This window comes from Salpingoeca rosetta (assembly GCF_000188695.1).
Source record: "Salpingoeca rosetta unplaced genomic scaffold supercont1.8, whole genome shotgun sequence".
Lineage (NCBI taxonomy): Eukaryota > Choanoflagellata > Craspedida > Salpingoecidae > Salpingoeca > Salpingoeca rosetta.
Genome location: NW_004754926.1, coordinates 1,745,007 through 1,764,800, shown reverse-complemented (window position 1 = coordinate 1,764,800; position 19,794 = coordinate 1,745,007). Strand labels below are relative to the sequence as shown.

At 59.1% G+C, this 19,794-nt stretch overlaps 1 protein-coding gene across 1 annotated transcript in view; it reads right to left on the bottom strand.

Annotated features, from left to right (window-relative positions):
• Positions 1-19,560, bottom strand: part of PTSG_12087 (uncharacterized protein) — a gene marked incomplete at its 3' end in the record, with an annotated part of 23,964 nt that extends 4,404 nt beyond the window's left edge. The window contains exons 1-16 of the mRNA XM_004995521.1: positions 19,305-19,560; positions 17,930-19,046; positions 17,572-17,670; positions 17,169-17,277; positions 16,920-16,962; positions 16,696-16,795; positions 16,427-16,535; positions 15,963-16,185; positions 15,585-15,699; positions 15,249-15,366; positions 14,824-15,062; positions 14,475-14,543; positions 14,012-14,139; positions 10,583-13,785; positions 639-10,092; positions 137-338 (exon numbers count right to left, since the gene is read on the bottom strand). Of these exons, the coding sequence (XP_004995578.1) occupies positions 137-338; positions 639-10,092; positions 10,583-13,785; positions 14,012-14,139; positions 14,475-14,543; positions 14,824-15,062; positions 15,249-15,366; positions 15,585-15,699; positions 15,963-16,185; positions 16,427-16,535; positions 16,696-16,795; positions 16,920-16,962; positions 17,169-17,277; positions 17,572-17,670; positions 17,930-19,046; positions 19,305-19,439 (15,463 nt within the window). The 5' untranslated portion in view covers positions 19,440-19,560. The remainder of the gene's footprint in view (positions 1-136; positions 339-638; positions 10,093-10,582; positions 13,786-14,011; positions 14,140-14,474; positions 14,544-14,823; positions 15,063-15,248; positions 15,367-15,584; positions 15,700-15,962; positions 16,186-16,426; positions 16,536-16,695; positions 16,796-16,919; positions 16,963-17,168; positions 17,278-17,571; positions 17,671-17,929; positions 19,047-19,304) is intronic.
• Between the last annotated feature and the right edge of the window lie 234 nt (positions 19,561-19,794).

Genomic DNA, 19,794 nt, shown 5'->3' with positions numbered 1-19,794 from the left:
GAGGGACCGATTGAGAGGCCGGAACGACGTTGGTCGATACAAACACACACACACACACACACACACACACACACACGCACGCACGCACGCACACACACACGCACGCACGCACGCACACACACACGCACGCACGCACACGGCGCGATATCCTGCCGCCAGCACTGAGACAACGACGGATGCTGACAAACCAGCACATGGCCACCAGCCTTACCTGGGCCGTGCATGACGTAAAGCTGCACAAAGACGAGATAACCACGTGCAAACACTTCAAGGACGAGGAGGCCTGCAATGTCATCAAAGGAACTCAACTTCTGCATAAACACGCGCGGTGTCTCCATCTACATCACCCGCAACACAAATGCAGTGGCAACAGGGCTGCGGTGAGGACATACGCAATCAGACAACACAAAACCACCGAGCACCAGCTAGCGATCGCATCACAAAACAGCGCGCACATCACAACACAAACAAAGAACAAACCTCAGACGCACGCACGCACACACGCACACACGCACACACATCACACACACACAAACATCAACACACACACACACACACACAAACATCATCACACACAAAAAAAAAAAAACATCACAAACAACCATGCAGACACACACACACACACAACATGACAGCACCTCGTAGAGGAAGACGGCGTCTCGGCGGCGGAGACTGCGCACACATGCCTCGCCATCTGTGGCAATCTTGTCCAGCGCAACATCAAACTTGAGCACCTTCGCCGCGTAGCTGGCATACCGCTGGCAGAAGCGAAGCATGTGCTGCATCAGCCACGCCGCATGGTGCCCGGAGACAGCCGTATCGGTTGGCAGCGCACCCTCAGCGCCACCTCCGCCAGGCGCATGCGACTGTTCGGACGACTTAGACGACAGTGACGACAAGAGCGGCGACGTGGAGGCGGACAGGGGGCGGCGCAACAGCTGCAGCAACGACACCGGTTCAGTGCTGCTTGTACCGGCTGCGGACATGGTTGTCTTGGATGGCTCCCTCGCGTGCTTCGATTTGGATGTAGATGGCGACGATGACGCTGATGACGACGACCAGCTCACGCCATGCATGTGTGATGACGCAGGCTTGGGCGTGAGAATCCCAGGCAAGATGGGCGTTGCGCAGTAGTGCAGCGGCCGCAGCATGTACAGCATGTTCACGACGGAGGGGACGGCCTCCCTGGCATCACGCCGCCGCTGCTTGGTATCCTCCACCCACATGTCGTAGTCGTTCCTGCGCTGGGAGAGCTGGACGGCAAGGCGTTCTGTCTGCATCAGCAGCTCCACACACCGCTGCAGGCGCCCGTACATGAGATGCTCACCACCGGCCTGCTTGCGGCGCGCGTCGTACAGGCGCAGCATTCCACCAGTGATGCGCAGGTTCGGTTCTCGGAACAGGGTGAGCAGCCGCGAGCGCACGTACTCTGCAGGCTTGTCAAACAGGTTTTCCATCGTGCGACGCGGCTGCACCACGCGCGGCAGGCGAGCTGCCTTGCCGGCGCCGAGTGGCGAAGCCGTGGCCGTGCTGGCGAGCAAGTTCAGCGCTGAAGATGACAGGCGCGACGACGGCGATGATGGCGGCGATGGCGCTGGTGGAGAGCCCGTGCTGCCGCGTGCACCTGTGCGCCGGTGTTGTGGTGGCGTGTTTCCAGCCATGTGGCGGTTCACCCCCGCAGCGGGCGTGCGCAGCTTGGCCAGCATGTCCTGGGTGCCGCCGCCATCGGCCGCCGTCACCTCCACCTCTCCGCTGGCCGTGTGCTGCACGCCGTACTGGCGAATGCCCAGGTCTTGCAGTGACAGCGGCTTCTGCTTGGCAGCGCCGTCGCTCGCCGTCGGCATGCGGTGGAAGGGAATCACGGGGCTGACCACCTCCGCTGTCTTCATGTCGTGCAGCCAAGGGTGCTCGGTCGTCGGCGTGTAGCCCTTGCTGTGTGGCAGCAGGTGGCCCAGGCCCGTCTTCCCCAGCAATGCGCCCTGCAGCGTGGTTGCCCGAAGCCGCTGCCACTCAAGGATGTACTGCAGCTTCTCGCCAAACTTGCGCGTGGGCTCTTCCCGCTGGTTGTACGTCGCCCACCACAGCATCCCGCGCGCCACAACCACAATGAGCGCGCTGTGGCGGTCGCTCAGCCCAATGCTGTTTGGGTCATCATCGGGCAAGAAGTACTGTGTGGCCGGAAACTGCTCCCCGCGCACGCGCTTGCTGCCGGGCGCGTGACGCACCATGCCCTTGCGCGTCGACAAGAGGTCGTCATCAAACCCGCGCGATGACGCAATCAGCACATGGATTGCCTCAGGGTCCTCTCCGTCCTCCTTTTCCTCGGCAGCACGGTCCCCGGTTCGGTCCTCCTCGCGGACGCCGTTGGCGATGCTGGCCAGTCGCCTGCTCCCGCGCAGCAGCCGTCGCATCGCCCTGTCAGCTGCCTGTGTCTTGCTCGTCACACCACGCTGCTGCTGTTGCTGCTGCTGCTGCTGCTGTTGTTGTCGCCCGAGGTCCTTCGCCCCGCCCTCGCGCACCACATCGCCGGCACCGCTGCCACCAGCGTCGCCACCGCCACGGCCAGGTGCACGGCGAGTGCGGCTGCTCGGCGGTGACGGCGGCCGGTTCGACGGCTCGCGGCTGGTGTTGAGGGCACGCAGGCGCTGCAGGAAGCGAGACGCATACATGGCACGGCCAAACGGTGCGCCACCACCACCACCACCACCACGATTCTGCTGCCAGCCAAACTGTCTTTGGCCACGGCTGCCGTTGATAATTCCGCGCGTGTGGGGACCAATTCTTGAATGATTTGTACCAGGGCCAGCAGCGTGGACGAGCCTGCTGCTGTCTTTCTCGTAGTCGTCATCATCAGAACCATCGTCATCGTCTTTCTCGGCCTCGCTGGCATTGTCATCGCTGCCATCACCGCCACCAGCGCTGCTGTCGTCGTCATCAAGGAAGATGCCAATCGTCCCCAATTCACGCGGAGAGAACCGCGCCTTTGCGAGCGCCCGCTTCATGTCTGTGTGTCGCTGTTTCCTCTGTCGCTCCTGCCGCTGACTGCGCTGGCTGAGGGCACTGCTCAGCGCTGCCTGCGACACCCCGCCGCCCGTGCGCTTGCTCCGCGGGCTCGCGGCGCCGCTGCTGGAGGGCGATGGCGATGTGGACCGCCCTGCCGACGGCGGGGACAGCACGTGCGACGGCGATCGCGGCGTGAGCGGTGATGCAAGCTGCGACGAGCTGGCAGACCCAGAGTGCGTCAGGTATTGCGACGATGGCATGGTGTGGTGCGGGTACTGGCGGATGCGGCGGGCAACCAAGGGCCCTGCTTTGGCGAGCGTGCGCAGCAGCACGGGGAACTGCTGCAGCATTTCAAGCGACCGCGGATTTGTGGAGGGCGAGTTCTCAAGCGTCTTGTGCAGCCGCAGTGAAAGCTTGATGAACTTGTTCTTCTCACGGTCCTCCGCTGACGACGCCAGTGCCGCCGCCCCTGCTGCACCTGCTTCCCTCTCAGTGTTACCGCCAGTCGCAAAACCGTGCACACCTCCGCCATCACCACCACGGCCTCCTCGACCCTTGGTGTCACCGCTGTCGCCGCCCACGGACCGCGCCTTGAAGCACGCAACGTCCATTTCCGGGATGAGACCAACCAGCGCGTCCAGCATCGAGCGGACTTCGACAAAAGCAGGCATGTGCTCGCATGCAACGTGGGACGCCGTGGAGTGCGGTGCGAGCACTTGCTCGATCATCAGCGTTCCGAGTGCAGGCACGAGCGTGTGGTAATTCAGCACAGCATCGTGCTGCGGTACCCCGGCATGTGATGCTGGACGACGCGTGCGCCGGTGTGTGCGCGCGGCCAACAGCGCCAGCAGTTTTGCTGAACGGAACAGGGGCACTTCCCCTTGAAGCGACTTGCCCAGAGGATATGGGAAGCGCAGCTGCCCCACTTGCTGTTGGTGCTGCTGCTGCTGCTTCTGCTGCTGCTGTTGCTGTTGTTCATCGTCGATCTTCGCATTAAATGACGGCGCTTGATCGCTACCGCTTGTCGGAATTTGGCGGTTGTACTCCTGCTGCTGCTGTTGCTGCTGCTGCTGCTGCTGCTCTTCTCCACTTTGCTGCCGTACCACCTGTGTCGTGGCGGTGGCTTGCGTGCCAGAAGCTGCCCGGTGCACACCAACTTCGCTGCTGCGCCCGCCAGTGCTCAAAGACTGCCTGCTGTCGTCGTCGTCGTCGGCAACAGACGCAGTGCTGCTATGCTGGCGGTGTTGGTGTCTGGTTGCCGCTGCGGCTGCTGCTGCTGCTGGTCGAGACAGTGGTTGTGACACGTGGACACTCGTGTCCGCAGTGCTTGCACTCATCCTGTCACCAACGCTGCTGCTGCTCACAGCAGCGCCGCCACTACGAGCCGTGAGCACGTCCGTGTCACGATCAGCATGCGCCTGTGTCAGTTCATCCAAGTACTCCAGCCCTCGCATACGTTCAAGCGCGCTCTCCGTTTCCCACTCGTCGACTTCACCATCATCATCATCAGCAGCAGCAGCAGCAACAGGTGGTGGGATGAGAGCGTGGCCTGGCTGCATGGTGAGGCGCCTCTTCTCTCGCTGGCTGTCGTGGTGGTGGTGATCTGAAGGGAGGGCAGGGTGTGAGTGCTCCTGCAGTCCTATCTGTTGTCCGAGGTGCGCCAAGCGGTGGGCGTGTACGTTTGCATAATGCCGCTGGAGCTGCTGGTGACTGTGCATGATCATGCTCGCATCAAGAGAACGTGCGAGCTGGGAGCGACCGGGCACCACGATGGGATGTTGCGCAATGAGCTGCTCCATGATGAAGTCGCACGCTGCCTGCAGCAACACAGACTTGATGATGTTGACAAACGTGCGTGTGTTGCGCACGCTGCGAATGCCAATACGGAGAAGCATGTGTGGGCCGCTGATCGTCTCTGTCTTGGACAGGGCACGGCATCGAACAATTGAGTGCATGAGCTCCTCTGCAACGCACACCTGTCCACTCAACTGCTGTTGCTGCTGCTGCTGCTGCTGCTGCTGCTGTTGTTGTTGTTGTTGTTGTTGTTGTTCTTGTTGTTGTTGTTCTTGTGGATGTAGTTGGTGGCGGTGCAAGTCACGGCCATGCAGAGGATCAAGGCTGCGGTTGCTGCTGTGCTGGAATGCTGATGACGGTGCGTGCGTCGTGCCTTCGAGCTGTGGCCTAGCTGACTCGTTCTCTGCCTCCACTGTATCATCACTGGAGCCGGACATGCTACTCACAGTTCGAGCCGTGTCCGCCTCCCCAGCTTGGGCATCGTCACCTTCACTTTCACCACCACTGCCTTCATCATGATTGTTGGCACCGGAACGCTCCTCCAGTCCATCCTCTTCCTCAATTGTGGATTGACTGCGCGTGTCTTCGTCATCCTCGTTGTGGCGTGAAAGGGCCTGGCGTAGCAGAGCACTCAGTCCACTGCCATGGCCACTGCCATCGCCATCACCGAATACGCTGTTGTGTGACGACGACAGCGACCGGTCGAGGAATGTATGGTCCGGCACCTCCTCGTCCTCCGTTGCCGCTGCTGGTGAGGGATGTTGCGTGGCCATCTTCACCTGCACCGTTTGCGGGAGGAGCTCGGCTGGCTGCCCGTACCGCTTCGAGAAATGCTGTGCAATGGTCTGTGCAACACCATTCGCGGGCACACGGCCACTGCTGAAACTCGACAGCGTGCTCAGCCCCGTGTTTGGCGTTTGCATCCCTTGCACTGCTGTACCTCTGGCTGCGGTAGTGGCTGGCTCCAGGTGAGTTGGAGATGTGAGCTGCGGCTGTTGCTGCTGCTCCGTTGGTTGTCGTGATGGGGCCAATGGGAGATGATCGCTTTGGTGTGGCTGTGGACGATGCAGCGTGTAAGCGTGCTCCAGGTGGGGTTGGGGCAGGTACGGCGACCCCCGCTGGGGTGTTGTTGTGTGGAGAGCGTGGATGTGTGGATGCACTCTTGGTTGAACAATCGTGGGCCCGGTAACACCGCTCTGCACAGATGAGCGACCGCTGCGCGTTGGACTCAGAACCATCGGCGACAACACACCCGACGTCGCTGTTTCTGCAGCCCTTGTTGGCGGCGAAAGCACAGCGCCACGCTCGTCCTGTTGTAGTCGTTGCTGTTCTTGATCTTGTTGCTCTTCTCGCCCGTGTTCTTCTTGCCCGTTACGTTGTTGTGCTTCCTGTCGTTTTGCTTCTTGTTTTTCCTGCCCTTCTTCCTGTCCTTCTTGCTCTTGTTGCCCTGCTTGTTGTTGTTGTTGTTGTTGTTGTTGTTGTTGTTGTTGTTGTTGTTGTTGTTGTTGTTGTTGCTCTGGCCGCACCTGTGAACGTGACGGCGTCCGGGACGGAAGGTATCCCCCACGCGAATGCGGCCGCGAATGTGTGCGGGATTGAGCACGCGAGTGCAATGGGAGATGCGTTGGCGGTGTCGGTGGCACAACGCCCGTGTGCGGCATTTTCTCCATGTTCTCCAGCCTCTTTCGCTGCCAGCTGGCCGCTCGCGTCATCCTCGGCAGCACCTGCATCAGCGCGTGGCACGCCCCCGACAGCGACGCTCCAACCGGACCCTGCATCCACCCGAGCGGGTAGCGGTGCTGATGCGGTGCAAAGGGCGCCTCGTCGTCCACAAACTGCACAGTCACACAGGCCAGGCCGTCGCCAATCTTTGTGCTCTCCACAGAGGGCCGGTGCATGTCGCGTCCCGAACGCGCCAGGCTCCGCGCCACCGTTTGCTGTGAGCTGTAGATAAACTGCATGTCCTTCAGGTCCATCTCCAGTGCCGTCCCGTCCTGCGTTGGCTTGCCTTCGAGCTCGGCCTTGCCAGAGTACACGCGCATGAAGCGCAGCAGCGACTGCCGCAGCAGGCCAAACAGCTGCACGTGGTTGCGCATGCTCTCCCGGAGCGGCAGCGCCAGGATGGCCTGGTCTTCATACCCGTGCAGGAAATTGACAAACTCAATCCTGTGCGAGCGGCCAATGGCGTTGGCTGCGCTCTGAAACGCGTGCGAGATGAGGTTTGCCGCGGCCTGCTCCACAATGCGACAAAACGCAAGGTGGAACTTGCGCGTCAGCTTCTGCATGCTGTAAATGTCAAAGCTGAAGAAGGCGTCCTTGGTTGGGAACTCACTCGACCTGCCCCCGCCCTCCCGCTCCGCGCGCTGCGCATACCGCCTAAAAAACACGGGCATGTTGTGGAAGGAGTCGCCCAGCACAGCGCGCGCCTGGCTCAGCGTCAGCCCGTGCATGTGAATGAGCGTGGTCTTGTTCAAGACAACCCAGTCGCTCTTCAGCGGCAAGAAGCGGTTGTTCTGAATGGCGTCGCCAATCTGCTGACCGGTCACTCTGGGAAACAGCGGATACACGCAGCGAAAGAGCAGCGGCAGCGCAAATTGGCTCGGGCGTGCACGGTCTTTCTTCACCAACGACTGCATGAGGTGTGAAAACGACCGCGCTGGTGCTGCTCCTCCCGCAACAGTACCAGTGGTGGTGGTGGTGGCCGTGGCCGCGGCCGTGGCTGTGGCAGTTCGCTGTGGTGGTCGTGGTGGTGCCTGAGTTGGCTGCGATTGCGGAGCGGTGACGTTTGAGGAGAGCGGGTGCATTGCCTGTGGGGCGCGGGCGTGTGTGCTCGGGCTGTGGGTAGGCGGCTGAGTGCCTGTTGCTCCCATTGCCGCCTGCAATTGGCTGTAGTCTTCAGCACCAGCGGGAATGAGCGGATCAAACTTGATGCCATGCTGCATCACCATTCGCATCATCAGAATCTGGTTTGCCCGGCGCCAGGCGTGCACGAGCTGCGTGTCAAGCGCTTCAAGTGCCTCCCTCATCTCTGCCGTCACGGTGCCAAGACGCGTGTTGAAGAAGATGTTCACTGTGCTGTAATCCACGGTGAGGATGAGGTGGAATTGCATCTGCCGAATGTCGTGCTTGCTGACTGTCTTCTCCTCTCCCTCGGCTTCAAACTGAATCATGTCCGGATGCTCTTTCATCAGGTACTCGCTGCACGGGCGCGTGAAGAACGTCGCTGGGGTCTTGTGCATGCCCTCTTGCAGCTGATCCTCGCTAGCAGTGCTGCTGCTGTTGCTGGGCTGGCCATCGCTCTCGCTCCGCGCTGACGCTGATGCCGCGCCACTCCCTTCTGCTGCTGCTGTTGTTGTTGCTGCTGTTGGTCTCGGTGTTCGTGTTGGTGTCGGTGTTCGTGTTGCCGACGCAATGGAGGAGGAGGAGGAGGAAGGGGAGGGCGTTGGGGTAGGGATGCTCGTGGTACTGCTTGCCGAACGCGCGCGACTGCTGGCAACCTGGTGGTCACCATCTTCTGCTGCTGTGCCGGCACCTTCAGCCGGGTGCTCAAAGACAACGGATGAGGCTGACGAGACGGCATCGTCTCTGCTGCCTCGTGGCGATGCTGATGATGATGCTGGTGGTGATAGCCACGTGTTGGGCACAATCATGAAACAAGCCTCTCCCATGGAGACTGCGCTGTGGCCCTTGAGGTCAAGATGCCCCAGCAGTTTCACAAACATAAACGCCACTTCCCTGCGGTAGAACTTGTTGTCCTCGATAAACTGTCTCGCAGCTTCCGTCTCGGGCACGGGGCGTGGGGCGGCCAGCCGGTGCGCCTGCGAGAAGTTGATGCTGTCTGTCAACGCCGGCGGCTGCTGCACGTGCCCAGCAATGTTGTTGATGATGACTTGGTCAAACTGGGGCGAGCACCGCAGCAACGCCACCAACTCATCTGTCACCTGCCACGCAATGCTGTTGCACAGGGTGTCAAACACTTCCATCTGTGGAGGGCCATCGCCGTCAAGTCTAAAGTCTTTCGCTGCGTCTGCATCAAAGGGTGATGGCAGGGATTTCATGCGAAACTCGCTACCTGGCCGGTATGACGTGTAGCTGTCGCACGCCAGCAGACCATGGGCCCAGGCCTGAAATGCTGCCTGGTCATCCTCCTGTGCATCTTGCTGCTCCTGCTCGTCACTTGCAACATCCGGGCTGCTGTCAGCACCATGAAGCGTCACAACACTGCCGCCACGACCCAGTTGTCCAGCTTGCAGCTGTTGTTGCTGTCGCCGTTGTTGCTGCTGCCTCTGCCCTGGGTCAGGGTGAGGGGGGACATGCGGGGGTGGTGCTGTGAGTTCGGACAAGTTGGGCAACGCAATCGTGTGGAAAGCGGTGACTTCCAGCCAAACCCGGAGCTGCTCGTTGTCCACGGCGTGACGCAGAACCGCGGGAGTCAGGCAGCCCTGGCTGTCGCGAACAAGGGCATCAATGGACCCGGGGAACGACCGCGTTGCAAACCGCACCACGCGCGACCCAACATGCACCACCGTGTTGAGGTGGATGAACACGGGCTCCTTCGCCTTGGCCCGCACTGACGTACAGCGTGCAAACGCTTTGGACGCCTGCTGCATCGCCTCAATGTGGGGCGGAACCGGCGGGGAGGCACGCACAGCTGACGCCATCTCAAGGACGTCCGAAACGCTTTGGTCGTCATGGAACGCGGCGGTGTCCCAGAGCCAAGGGGAGCCAAGCTGGGCATTGTCCACAAACGGTTCCAAGCCCTCCAATGCGCGTGCCCTTTCCTCCATGTCACCCGTCTCAGTGCCACCGCCAGCTGCTGCTGCCGCAGCAACCGCGTCTGCAGCCTCAAAGGCCGTGATCGTGTCACTCGTGGCTGCGGCGGAGGTGCCACTGCTGGTTGTGTCACTGGTGGTGTTAGCAGGAGCCGAAGGTACATTGATGGCATGCTCGTGATGAGCAGCACCATTGCCAGCACCGGCACAGGCGGCATTCACATCGCGGCGGTGAAGCTCATGCACGCGCGCGTTTGCATACTGTTGGTCCTGTGCCACCAGAGCTGGTGAGCTGTACATGTGTGCTGCCTTTCTCGCTGCGTTGGCCTGCTTCTGTGTGAGGTTTTCGTCATTCACCAAGCCAGGTCCCTGTGCCTCCTCTTCCCGCTGTCGTTGCTTGTCTGTCTTCCACGCGTCGCGCGCAACGTAAAACGCAGGGAACGCAGTCGTGCTCTTCACACGGCGCTGGACAATTGCTCCAAAGCGCCGGTTCATAAGGGCAGGCAGCAGATGGATTGGAATACTAGCAATGCGACGAGAGCGCACGTACACGCGTATGTACATGTGTGTGAATGTGCGTATGATTGTGTGGACATGCGTGTGCATGTGTGTGAATGTGTGCATGTGTGAGCGAGTCGGATCATACATGCGAGTGCGTATGTGTATGCGTATGCGTGTGCGTATGCGTGGTTGCGTGTGCGTATGCGTGGTTGCGTGTGTGTGTATGATTGTGTGTGCATGCGTGTGCATGTGGACATGCGTGTGTATGTGTGAGCGAGTCGGATCATATATGCGAGTGCGTATACGTGGTTGTGTGTGTGTGTGTGTAGGTGTATGTATGTGTACAACTGTGTACACGTGTAGTTGCGAGTTGGAAATGATTGGCAAAGGTGTTTTGTGGTGGTGTCCATCCAGTACAGCCAGCAGCCAAACGCATGTTTCAACCACGTGTTTACATCCCAACGCAGGCCCCACAACGACTCCCACACATAATTGCATGCGTGCACACTCACACTCCGTCGATGTATTCCGCATCTGTGTCCTCCATGCTCTCAACGAGGTTGGTGACAGAAATCGAGCAGTTCAACCGCCGCAGTGCGGACAGCGTGCGTCGGAACGTGATGTGGCACAGCGCAATCTCACGCTGAAGCGCCACCATCACAGCCTGCGAAAAGGCGCGGCAGAACAGATCTTGCAGGTACGCGTGCGGGGTGGCTGAGAGCGCAGAAATGGGCGCGTCAATGCCCAGATCCCCGCACAGCCGCAGGTCGCGTGGAAACATGTGCGCAGCAGCAAACTTGGGGCGCACACCGGCAAACAGGTGATCCCGGCTGATGGAGAACATATGGATGGTGAACTTGCCAAACGGCTTGCTCTTGTTGGCGTACAGCTCCTCAAAGCGGCACGCCTGGTTGTGTGCACGGAAGACAAGCAGAATCATGTCGGCATCCTGCACGAAGCAGAAACAGCGGTAAGGAGGTCGATGCGTCACCACCTCCTCCCTGTCTTCATCGGTGGCACGCTCCCTGTCGCTATCGCCACCACAACCACCGCCATCTCGATCCCTGGCATGCTTGATGTGTGCACCATCGAACGACGACGATGACGACAACGACGCAGCCTTTGCTGCTGCTGTTGCTGCTCTCGCTGCTGCTGCTGCTGTTGTTGTCCCCATTGCCGCCAGCGATCCAGCAGATGGCTTCCTTGATGCGCGCAGAGACGGCGCTTGCGTTGTCTTTCCTGACGCCACTGGCGACTCGTCCGCAGCAGGAGACCGTGTTGTCGCTTCTGTTGTGGTGGTGGTGGTCGTCGTCGTCGTCGTTGTGGTCGTTGTGGTCGTCGTTGTCGTGGCCGCTGCTGAGGCCACGCCGGCTTCGCCTTCAATTGTGGCTGTGGTGTTGCGGCCCCCGTTGGCGCGTGCTCGTGCAGCGTGTGCTGCCTCCTGTGGCATGCCATCGCCATCATCACCATCGCCATCGCGTGTCCGCACTGCTTTCAACTTGTCCAGCAGCTGCGGCAAGTTATCGCACAGATTGTACTCTTCATCGTAGTCCTCAATCACCTCCATGCCAGAATCATCGCCAGAGTCACCACCATCGTCCCCGCCGCTGCTGGTGTTATTGCCGCCGCTGTCACCGCTCAGCAAACCATGCTCTTCCGTGCCCACAGTGGCACTGCTGAATGCTTCCTTGTCCGCTGCCGCGGCTGCTGTTGCTGGTGCTGCTTCGGTTGGTCCCGTTCCCGCGCTGTCGGCAGCAGGTGTGGGCGCTGGACTGTCGGGCATGCCGCCTTGCGTCGCTGCCTCCGCATTGCCACCGGTGCTGCCTGTCGCAGCTTGGTGGTTGCCGGCTTCCGCACTCTCTGCGCTGCCGGCGTGCGTCTGCATTCTCTTTGCGAGCACCTCCAACCGCATGGCCACCTCCGACTCCAGCATCGTCTTGATGTACTGCCTCTTCTTCGCCTCCACCACAGACGCAGGCAAATCAGCGCCGTGGGCGAGCCACGCCAGTATCTCTGCATCCTCGTTTGGCGTGACAAAGTCATTGAGACCAAGGTTGAGCGTGCCCTCCCCTGGACGCTCAGAGTGGAGCATAGTGTACAGGTAGTCCTGTTCGCACGCCCTCAGCCGCACCTCCATGCTTGCAACATCAGACACGGTGCGCCCCATGCACGCCGACAGCACATTGCTGAGGAAGCACTCCCGAGCTGATTTCCACCCGTTGGCCGTCGGCGGCGTTGGTGTTGTGGTGGCGGTGGGCGCGTCCCCACATGTAGCTGGTTCTTCGCGGTTTGCTCGTGTACCTGTGCCTTTGTCCGAGTTTGCTGCGAAGTTTGCGTGTGCGTCCGCTTGTGCTGTGCTGGTGCTCTTCGTGCTGGTGGCTGAAATTGTTGGCGGCTCGGCGGCAGTGGTGTGGCGACCGCCGCCATCACCACCATCTTCGCTTGTTGGCTCAAAGTCCTGCGGAAGGAAAGCATCAAAGGTGAAGTCTGTTCTTCGCGCGCACCGTATCAGCTGCATGGCGGAAAACGGGACATATGTGGACTGCACAACACCGCCGGCCTCCCGGTCAAAGTAATACGACGTTGGTGCGACGCGTGGCGGCTCCACAATTTGAATCACGTCAAGCAGCGGGCCAATGTGTGCTGTGGTACCGCCACCGCCATCCCCGCTACTCGTTGGCTCTCCTTGCTGTGCTTGCTCTTGTTGCGATTTTTGTTCTTGTCGTTGTCGTTGTCGTTGCTGTTGCTGCTGTTGCTGCTGCGCTTGTGCGTGTGCTGGCTGACGAGCTTGCGGCTGTTCTTGTCGCCCTGGTCGCGCATCTTGCGATTTCCTTGCTTGCGATGATGTTGCTTCGTCGCAATACGACGCATCAGCCTCGTCCCCCTGCTTGGCCGACATGGCGTTCTTGCGGTTCCGCGCCTGTCGCTCATCCTCGCGTTGCACTGCCCGCAGCATGCAGCGATCAACAAAGTCAAATGACGCCACTGCGCACAGGGCTGTTTGGTCCTTCGTGCAGATACGGTTGAGGACGCCTTTGAAGCCTGCCTGGTGCAGGTAGGTGGGGTTGTTGCGGCACTGGCGAACAACACCATACTGGGGCTCCACCCACACCTCCACCGCAAATAGGCGCGGGGTCTTGGTTGTGGGCGGGAACACGACATACTGCACAATACACGAAGCGCTCGGGTTCTTGTGGCGATGGACCCGACTGCTGAGCTGGTCTGCCATCGTCAGCAACCCGTTGTCCCGCATGTGCTTTCTTGATGCGCGTGTCGTGGTCGCTGGCTCGTGTGTCGCCTTTGAGTACGTTTGCTGCTGCTGCTGTTGCTGCTGCTGCTGCTGTGTGGCGGTGGTGTTGTGACTTGTTGTGTCTGGACTGTTGTCGTGCGGCTGGGAGTGCGTCGTGTCCATGTCCAACTGCAGGGCGAGCGCAATGACGCCATCGCTGGTGCGCGTGTACACGAAGCCCTCGTTCCTTCGCTGACGTACAAGCATGCGTGCAAGCGCCACAGGGTCCTCCGAGCTGGCGCCCTCAAAGTTGAACCGGGCCACGGTGCGGCGCTTGTGGAGATAAGAGACGAGCCGCTGGGACGCGGCACGCGTGGCCTTCTTGCTGCCAAAGGAAAGAAGAGTGGCCGGGCGCTGGCGGTAGCGAACAAGCAGCTTGGTCAGCTTGGTGTTGACCGGGCGGATCGGGCCGTGGAACAGCGAGCGCTGGCGTGTGCGTGTGTGTGTGTGTGCGTGTGTGTGTGTGTGTGTGTGCGTGTGTGTGTGTGTGTGTGTGTGTGTGTGTGTGTGTGTGTGTGTGCGTGGAGAGCAAGAGCAAGAGAATGGACGTGAGTCACGAGAAGACAAGACGGCATCTGGTGTCAGTCAAACTCAGCTGATCAACTTGCAACAGGAAGCACACAGTGCTGCGCGATTGCGCTGCTCACCGCACCTCGGTCTGCTTCCGTTTTGCTTCTTCTTCAGTGGCCGCGTGTGTGTCAGCATGGGGTTCACTACTGGCTTCGCGCGAAGTGGTGTTGCTCCCTGTTGTGCCGCTCTTTGCCTTCTTCTCCGTTTCAACTGGCGATGTAACGCAGAAGATTCGTGACACGTGAGCAACAGTTGAGTTTGGTTGGATGGATGGGTGGTTGGTTGGTTGGTTGGCTAGTTGTGTGTGTTGTGTGCGTGTGTGCGTGTTGTGTGTTGTGTGTTGTGTGTGTGTGTGTGTGCTGTGTGTTGTGTGTTGTGTGTCGTGTTGTGTGTGTGTGTGCTGTGTGTGCTGTGTGTTGTGTGCTGTGTGTTGTGTGTTGTGTGTCGTGTTGTGTGTGTGTGTTGTGTGTTGTGTGTTGTGTGTGTGTGTTGTGTGTTGTGTGTTGTGTGTGATGTGTTGTGTGGGTGTGGGTGGCTGGTAGTACCTGTCTTTGAGACGTAAATGGCCTGCCGGAGAGAATCCCGTACTCCCTGGCGCACATCCACGTCGCCGCCTACCAGCAGGAGTAAATGCGTGTTGAGGACGTGCGTGGCACCGACAACAAGGCAAAAATTCGATGTGGAACACATGTGCAACATGCATCAACCGCGTTGATCGGTAGAGCAGCTGCTATTGCATGGAAACATCACGGGCGAGAGCATCCTCACACACACACACTCACACTCACACTCATACACTCACACACACTCATACACTCACACTCACTCACTCACACACACTCACACACACTCACACACACACGCACTCACACACTCTCTCACTCGTGCACTCACCAAAGTAGCAGAGCTGCAGCTGTGCCAGAGCATCACGCAGGGCCAACTGCACGAGCACAAACCCGGGCTCATAGCCGCAGCCAAGGTCGCTGAAGAAGGCAACGTAGCAGTCAGGGGAGAGCGGCAGGCTGCACCACTGGCGGAGTCTGCTGCGGAGGAGGCGACGCGCCATGGCCCAGGACACGTTGGCCATCAGCAGACCGGCGCTCCCGCTGAACTGCGCCGCCGTGTCGGCAGTTCTAGTGTTGTCATGGTCGCGGCGATGGTTGTCGTCGTGGTTGTGGTGAGGGGGATGGATGGAGTCGTTGGTCATGGGTAGTTGTGAGTGGTCGTGGGTGGTGAGTGAGATGACAACACGTAAGAGAAAACAAAACTACAGAGGATCATCGGAATTGGGACACGCGTGTCGTTATTGCACGGGGTACCTGGCTGTTAGGATATCTGGGCGAATGTCGTGAAGCAGCAGCGCCACCATGTAGTCCGTGGACGTGAACATGCGTGCAATCGGTGCAGACAGACACGCAACCGCGTGCCAGTACGCCTCTGCAGACGAGAGACAAAGGCAAGCAACAAGAAGAGTACACACACGCGCGCGCACACACGCACACACACACACACGAGCACAAAGCAGTGCATCAGGCATTGTGTGAAGACATGACCGTGTGGTTGTATGATAAAGCGAGGGCCCACACAAAGCATGCGCACTCGCCATCAGTCACAGGCAGAGGGCCACTGGGTCATAACAGGAGCAGTGCGCGTACGGTATTGGCGTGGATGCATTGTCTTGAGTGCGCGGAGTCGAGGCAGAGCGCCATCAAGCGCAACCAGCCGGTTATTGCGCACGCAGAACAACGTCTCGTGCTGCTCCTTCAACGTCTGGAGTGATGTGCAATTGTGCACGGGCATGCATGTGTGTTGTGTTGGGAGGGGATTGCGGTTTGCATGAATGAGAAACAAACGCGAGTGACCAAGAGTCTTCGGTACTTGAGCCCACTGAGCCACAGAGGCACGGCTCAACGACGCCTCGAGGTCAAAACACACACAACACACAACCACACACACACGCACGCACAACACACACACACACACACACAACACACACACATACAGCGGCAGCAGCAGCACGAGTTGAACCCCACCTCTGCGACGTGCCGATCCAGAAGTTCTTTCTGTGAGCGAAACTGCAGCAAGAGTTGCAACGTGTTATCACACTGCCTCAGCTTTCGAATGACCCACGCCAGCGTTCCTGTGCTTCTTGCCACGGGCCCAGCAACGCTCGCCCCTTTGCCACTGGAAGCAGCAGTGGAAATGGGGAACAAACGCGCTTGCTCAGCGTATGTTCTCGGCCCAACCAGGAAGTACCTGCCCATTGGATGTGTGTGTGTGTGTGTGTGTGTGTGTGTGTGTGTGTGTGTGTGTGTGTGTGTGTGTGTGTGTGTGTGTGTGTGTGGGTGGGTGTGTGTGTGTGTGTGGGTGTGTGTGTACGCGCAAATGAGAGGGTGGGAGGAAGAGAGACGGCACCGTTTTACCATGCACAACACCTCGACCACGAAATACAGTGCGTTGTGCGGTCTTTCTTTGCGCAGTCTCCCATCGCGCGTACCTCAGCTCTATAGTACATGGCTTGTGTTGGGAGAAGTTGGCCATGATGGCGTTCTCGTCCAGTTTGTACGAGGCAACACCCGCTCGGTCAGCAATCAGCACCTGGCACTCTGTAAAGCGCATGCACGTGTAGATATGCGCATGAAAGCGTGAGTGTGTGTATGCGTGCAAGTGTGAGTCAGCAACTATGTGTATGTGCCAGCACTTTGCGTGTGTGTGTGTGTGCACGAAATAAAGGCAGACCGCATGCGAGGGTGTGAGGCCACGAACCGAGAGCGACGTGTTCGGTGAGGCGAAAAACGAGTTGCACCATTGGCTGCAACAAAACCGCTTCCGTCTTCTTCTCGCCCTCAAATGGCAGTGAGCCAATCTACAAGCAAGATAGGAGCGCGTGCGTGAGCGAGTGCGCAGCGAATCATGACATGTCTATGTGTGTGCGTGTGCGATTGTGGTAGTTGTGGTGACAGTGCAAGCACGGGTGTTTGTGTGCTCACCCCACTCAGTCGAAAACCGAGGGCCAGGCGATGTCGAAGAACACTGCGACGTTTGGGTGAGACAAAACAAAACCGCGTGCAAAGCCTTCGTAAGTACGGCAGATCGCAGTGCAAGCTAACGCCCACGATTCCCCCCCCCCCTACACACACACACACACATACAAACTCACACACACACACACGCACACACACATACACACAATCCCAAATCATTGGCTGTACTCGGGCATGGCTTATGCGAGGACTTACTCAACGGGGCTGCAGGTGAACCTGTAGCCGCCCCAGAGCGTTCGCACCAGCGGGACCTGGCTGCTGCCTTCCTCAAACGACCCAAGCAGCGCTGCACGCGATGCCGGCGCTGTCTCGTGTACATGTGCGCATGCGCGTATGCAACGTGTGTGAGTGTGTGTGTGAGTGTGTGTGTGTGTGAGTGTGTGTGTGTGAGTGTGTGTGTGTGAGTGTGTGTGTGAGAGTGAACATTGGTGAAGTATGCGGCAGTGGTGTACTCAGAGAAAGCGCACGGTTTGTATGCTTGTGTACGGATGTGCATGTGTGTGGGCGTGATATCCGTGTGGCATGTAAATCTACAAGACAAAAAAGTTCTGAGCAGCACGCGGTGGAGGTTACATTACATCGCAGGCGCTATGCTCACCCAGGAAGAAGGTTGGGGCATTGAGCCGTCGCCGTGACTGCAGGCTTGGCGGCTGGTCCATGACCCAGCGCACAAGCAGCGATGCCTTCACCAGAGCAACTGTCCAAACATCCAAACGCACACACAAAGGTGAAGCGCAGAGGAGGGTGAGGGTTACGGTTACGGTGAGAAGAGATATGCATGAAACACACGCCAGTATGCACATGCATACAACACACGCACGCACACACACACACACACACACACACACACACACACACACACACACAAGCATAAAACACACGCACACGCACACACACATGCATAAAACACACGCACACGCACACGCACGCGCACACGCATCTCTCGTTCCCCACACCGTTTGTGAGGTCGGACGGGACGAGAACGGTTCCGCCCGTCGCCTCCGCGAGGAAGAAGAGCAGGTCCGAGTTGTACACCGTGAGCAAGCTCCCTGGGTAGCGCGGTCGCGGGCGGGAGCGCTGCACGCTGAAGCCGCCGCCGTGACGACGCCTGGTGACATTGCGCGACGTGTTGTACACGTTTGCCTGCGACTGGCGGTGCTGGTGTAGCCGCAGCAGGCCAGGCGTGGTTGTGGCGGGTGCGACGGGCCCGTCTTGAAGGTAGATGAAGTGACACGTGGCAGCGGTGGTGGCCAGGCGCTGCAGCAGCGTGATGGACCGCGCAGGGTCCGGCAAGCCCACGATGCCGTCTGTCAGGAAGATGACGACCGGGGTGCTGATCTTGGGCAGGAGATTGAGGGCAAACAGCGCGTGTCGGAGAATCTTGTCGAAGGAGACGTCTGCCCGCCGTCGCTTGCGCGGTTTCTTCTTTCCCGTTGCGCTCCGCGCGTCACGCCGTGCAAAGTTGAGGTGCCGCTCAAAGACAGATGCGCCTGATTCGTCGAGGACGAGGTTGTGGAACCGATGCTGCACCATCCCCACCACCTCCGTGACATTGTGCTGGGTGAGGCGGATGCCCTGTGCGAGTGTCTTGATGGGCTGGCTGCCCTGCAGGCTCTGGTGGGCTTGTACGAGGACGGTGAGCCATATGGTGGGCACTGCTGTGTCTGGGAGCATTTCGTCGATGGTGTCGAGCGCATCTTGGTCTGAGCCGCCACCTTCGCCCTTGCGCCTTTCGCGCTGCTTGTGCTGGTGCTGCTGGTCCTGCGGCGGAACTGTGGATGTCGGGGAGCTGTCTGGCTCCTGGATGACGAGGGAACTGATCAACGCAGCAAGCGTGCTGTGGATCTTTGCAAACGCAGATGAGCGCATGTTCCCGACCGTCTCCTCTCTGCTATTGCTGCTCGGCTTGAAGCAGAACATGCTTGGCGAAACATCGATGCTGATGACGATCCTGTACGTCTTGCTTGTCAGTGGAATCCATGGTGAGAGCGAGCTCTCGCCTGCCGTTCTTCCCGACTCCGACTCCTCATTTGTATCCTTCTTCTCCTTCTTATTCTTCTTCTTGGATACCAGCTGCGATTGTACATGTGGTGACACGACATCAGTGAGAGATGGAGGAAACCAACATGCAACCGTGCTCACTCAGTGGCTCACATACACATCGGACATGCACACGCACGCACATGCACACTCGCACACTTGCTCACTGACATGCACTCGCACACTTGCTCACTCCCCCTCTTGTTCACTGACACACACACGCACACATGTGCACACTCGCATACTTGCTCACTGACACACACATGCACACACACACACACACATGCACACCTGGTTGTGTGCGGTGGCGATGGTGCTGATGGTCTTGTCTGCCAGCGCGTTGGCCAGAAGACAGGTTGGGTCATGCAGCACATATGGGCTGACCACCCCTTTGTCCGGCACCTCCAGCCATTGCGTCGATGTCATGCAAGCAGTCCTTGCACACCAACCACAACAAGGAACGACAACAAGGAAGGAGGAAGGCGGGGAACAGCAGTCACTTGCTGGCTGGCTGGCTGGTGTGCTTGTTTGTTTGTGTGCGTGCGCGCGGTCGGTTATGGTCCGCCTTTTTTTCTGGCTGGTGTGGTGGGTGTTTTTTTTTTTTTTTTTTCCTTTTTTTTTTTTTTTTCTCCTCCTTGAGCGAGGGCCTCGCTTCTGCAGCAAGAAGGCAACTGTCACACCTCCCCTCCCTTCCCTTCCCACCCACAGTCCCGCTACCACGCTTGCTGTCCTTGTCGTTCTCGTTGTGGACCTGTGTACAGCACAGTTCCTCTCTTTGTTC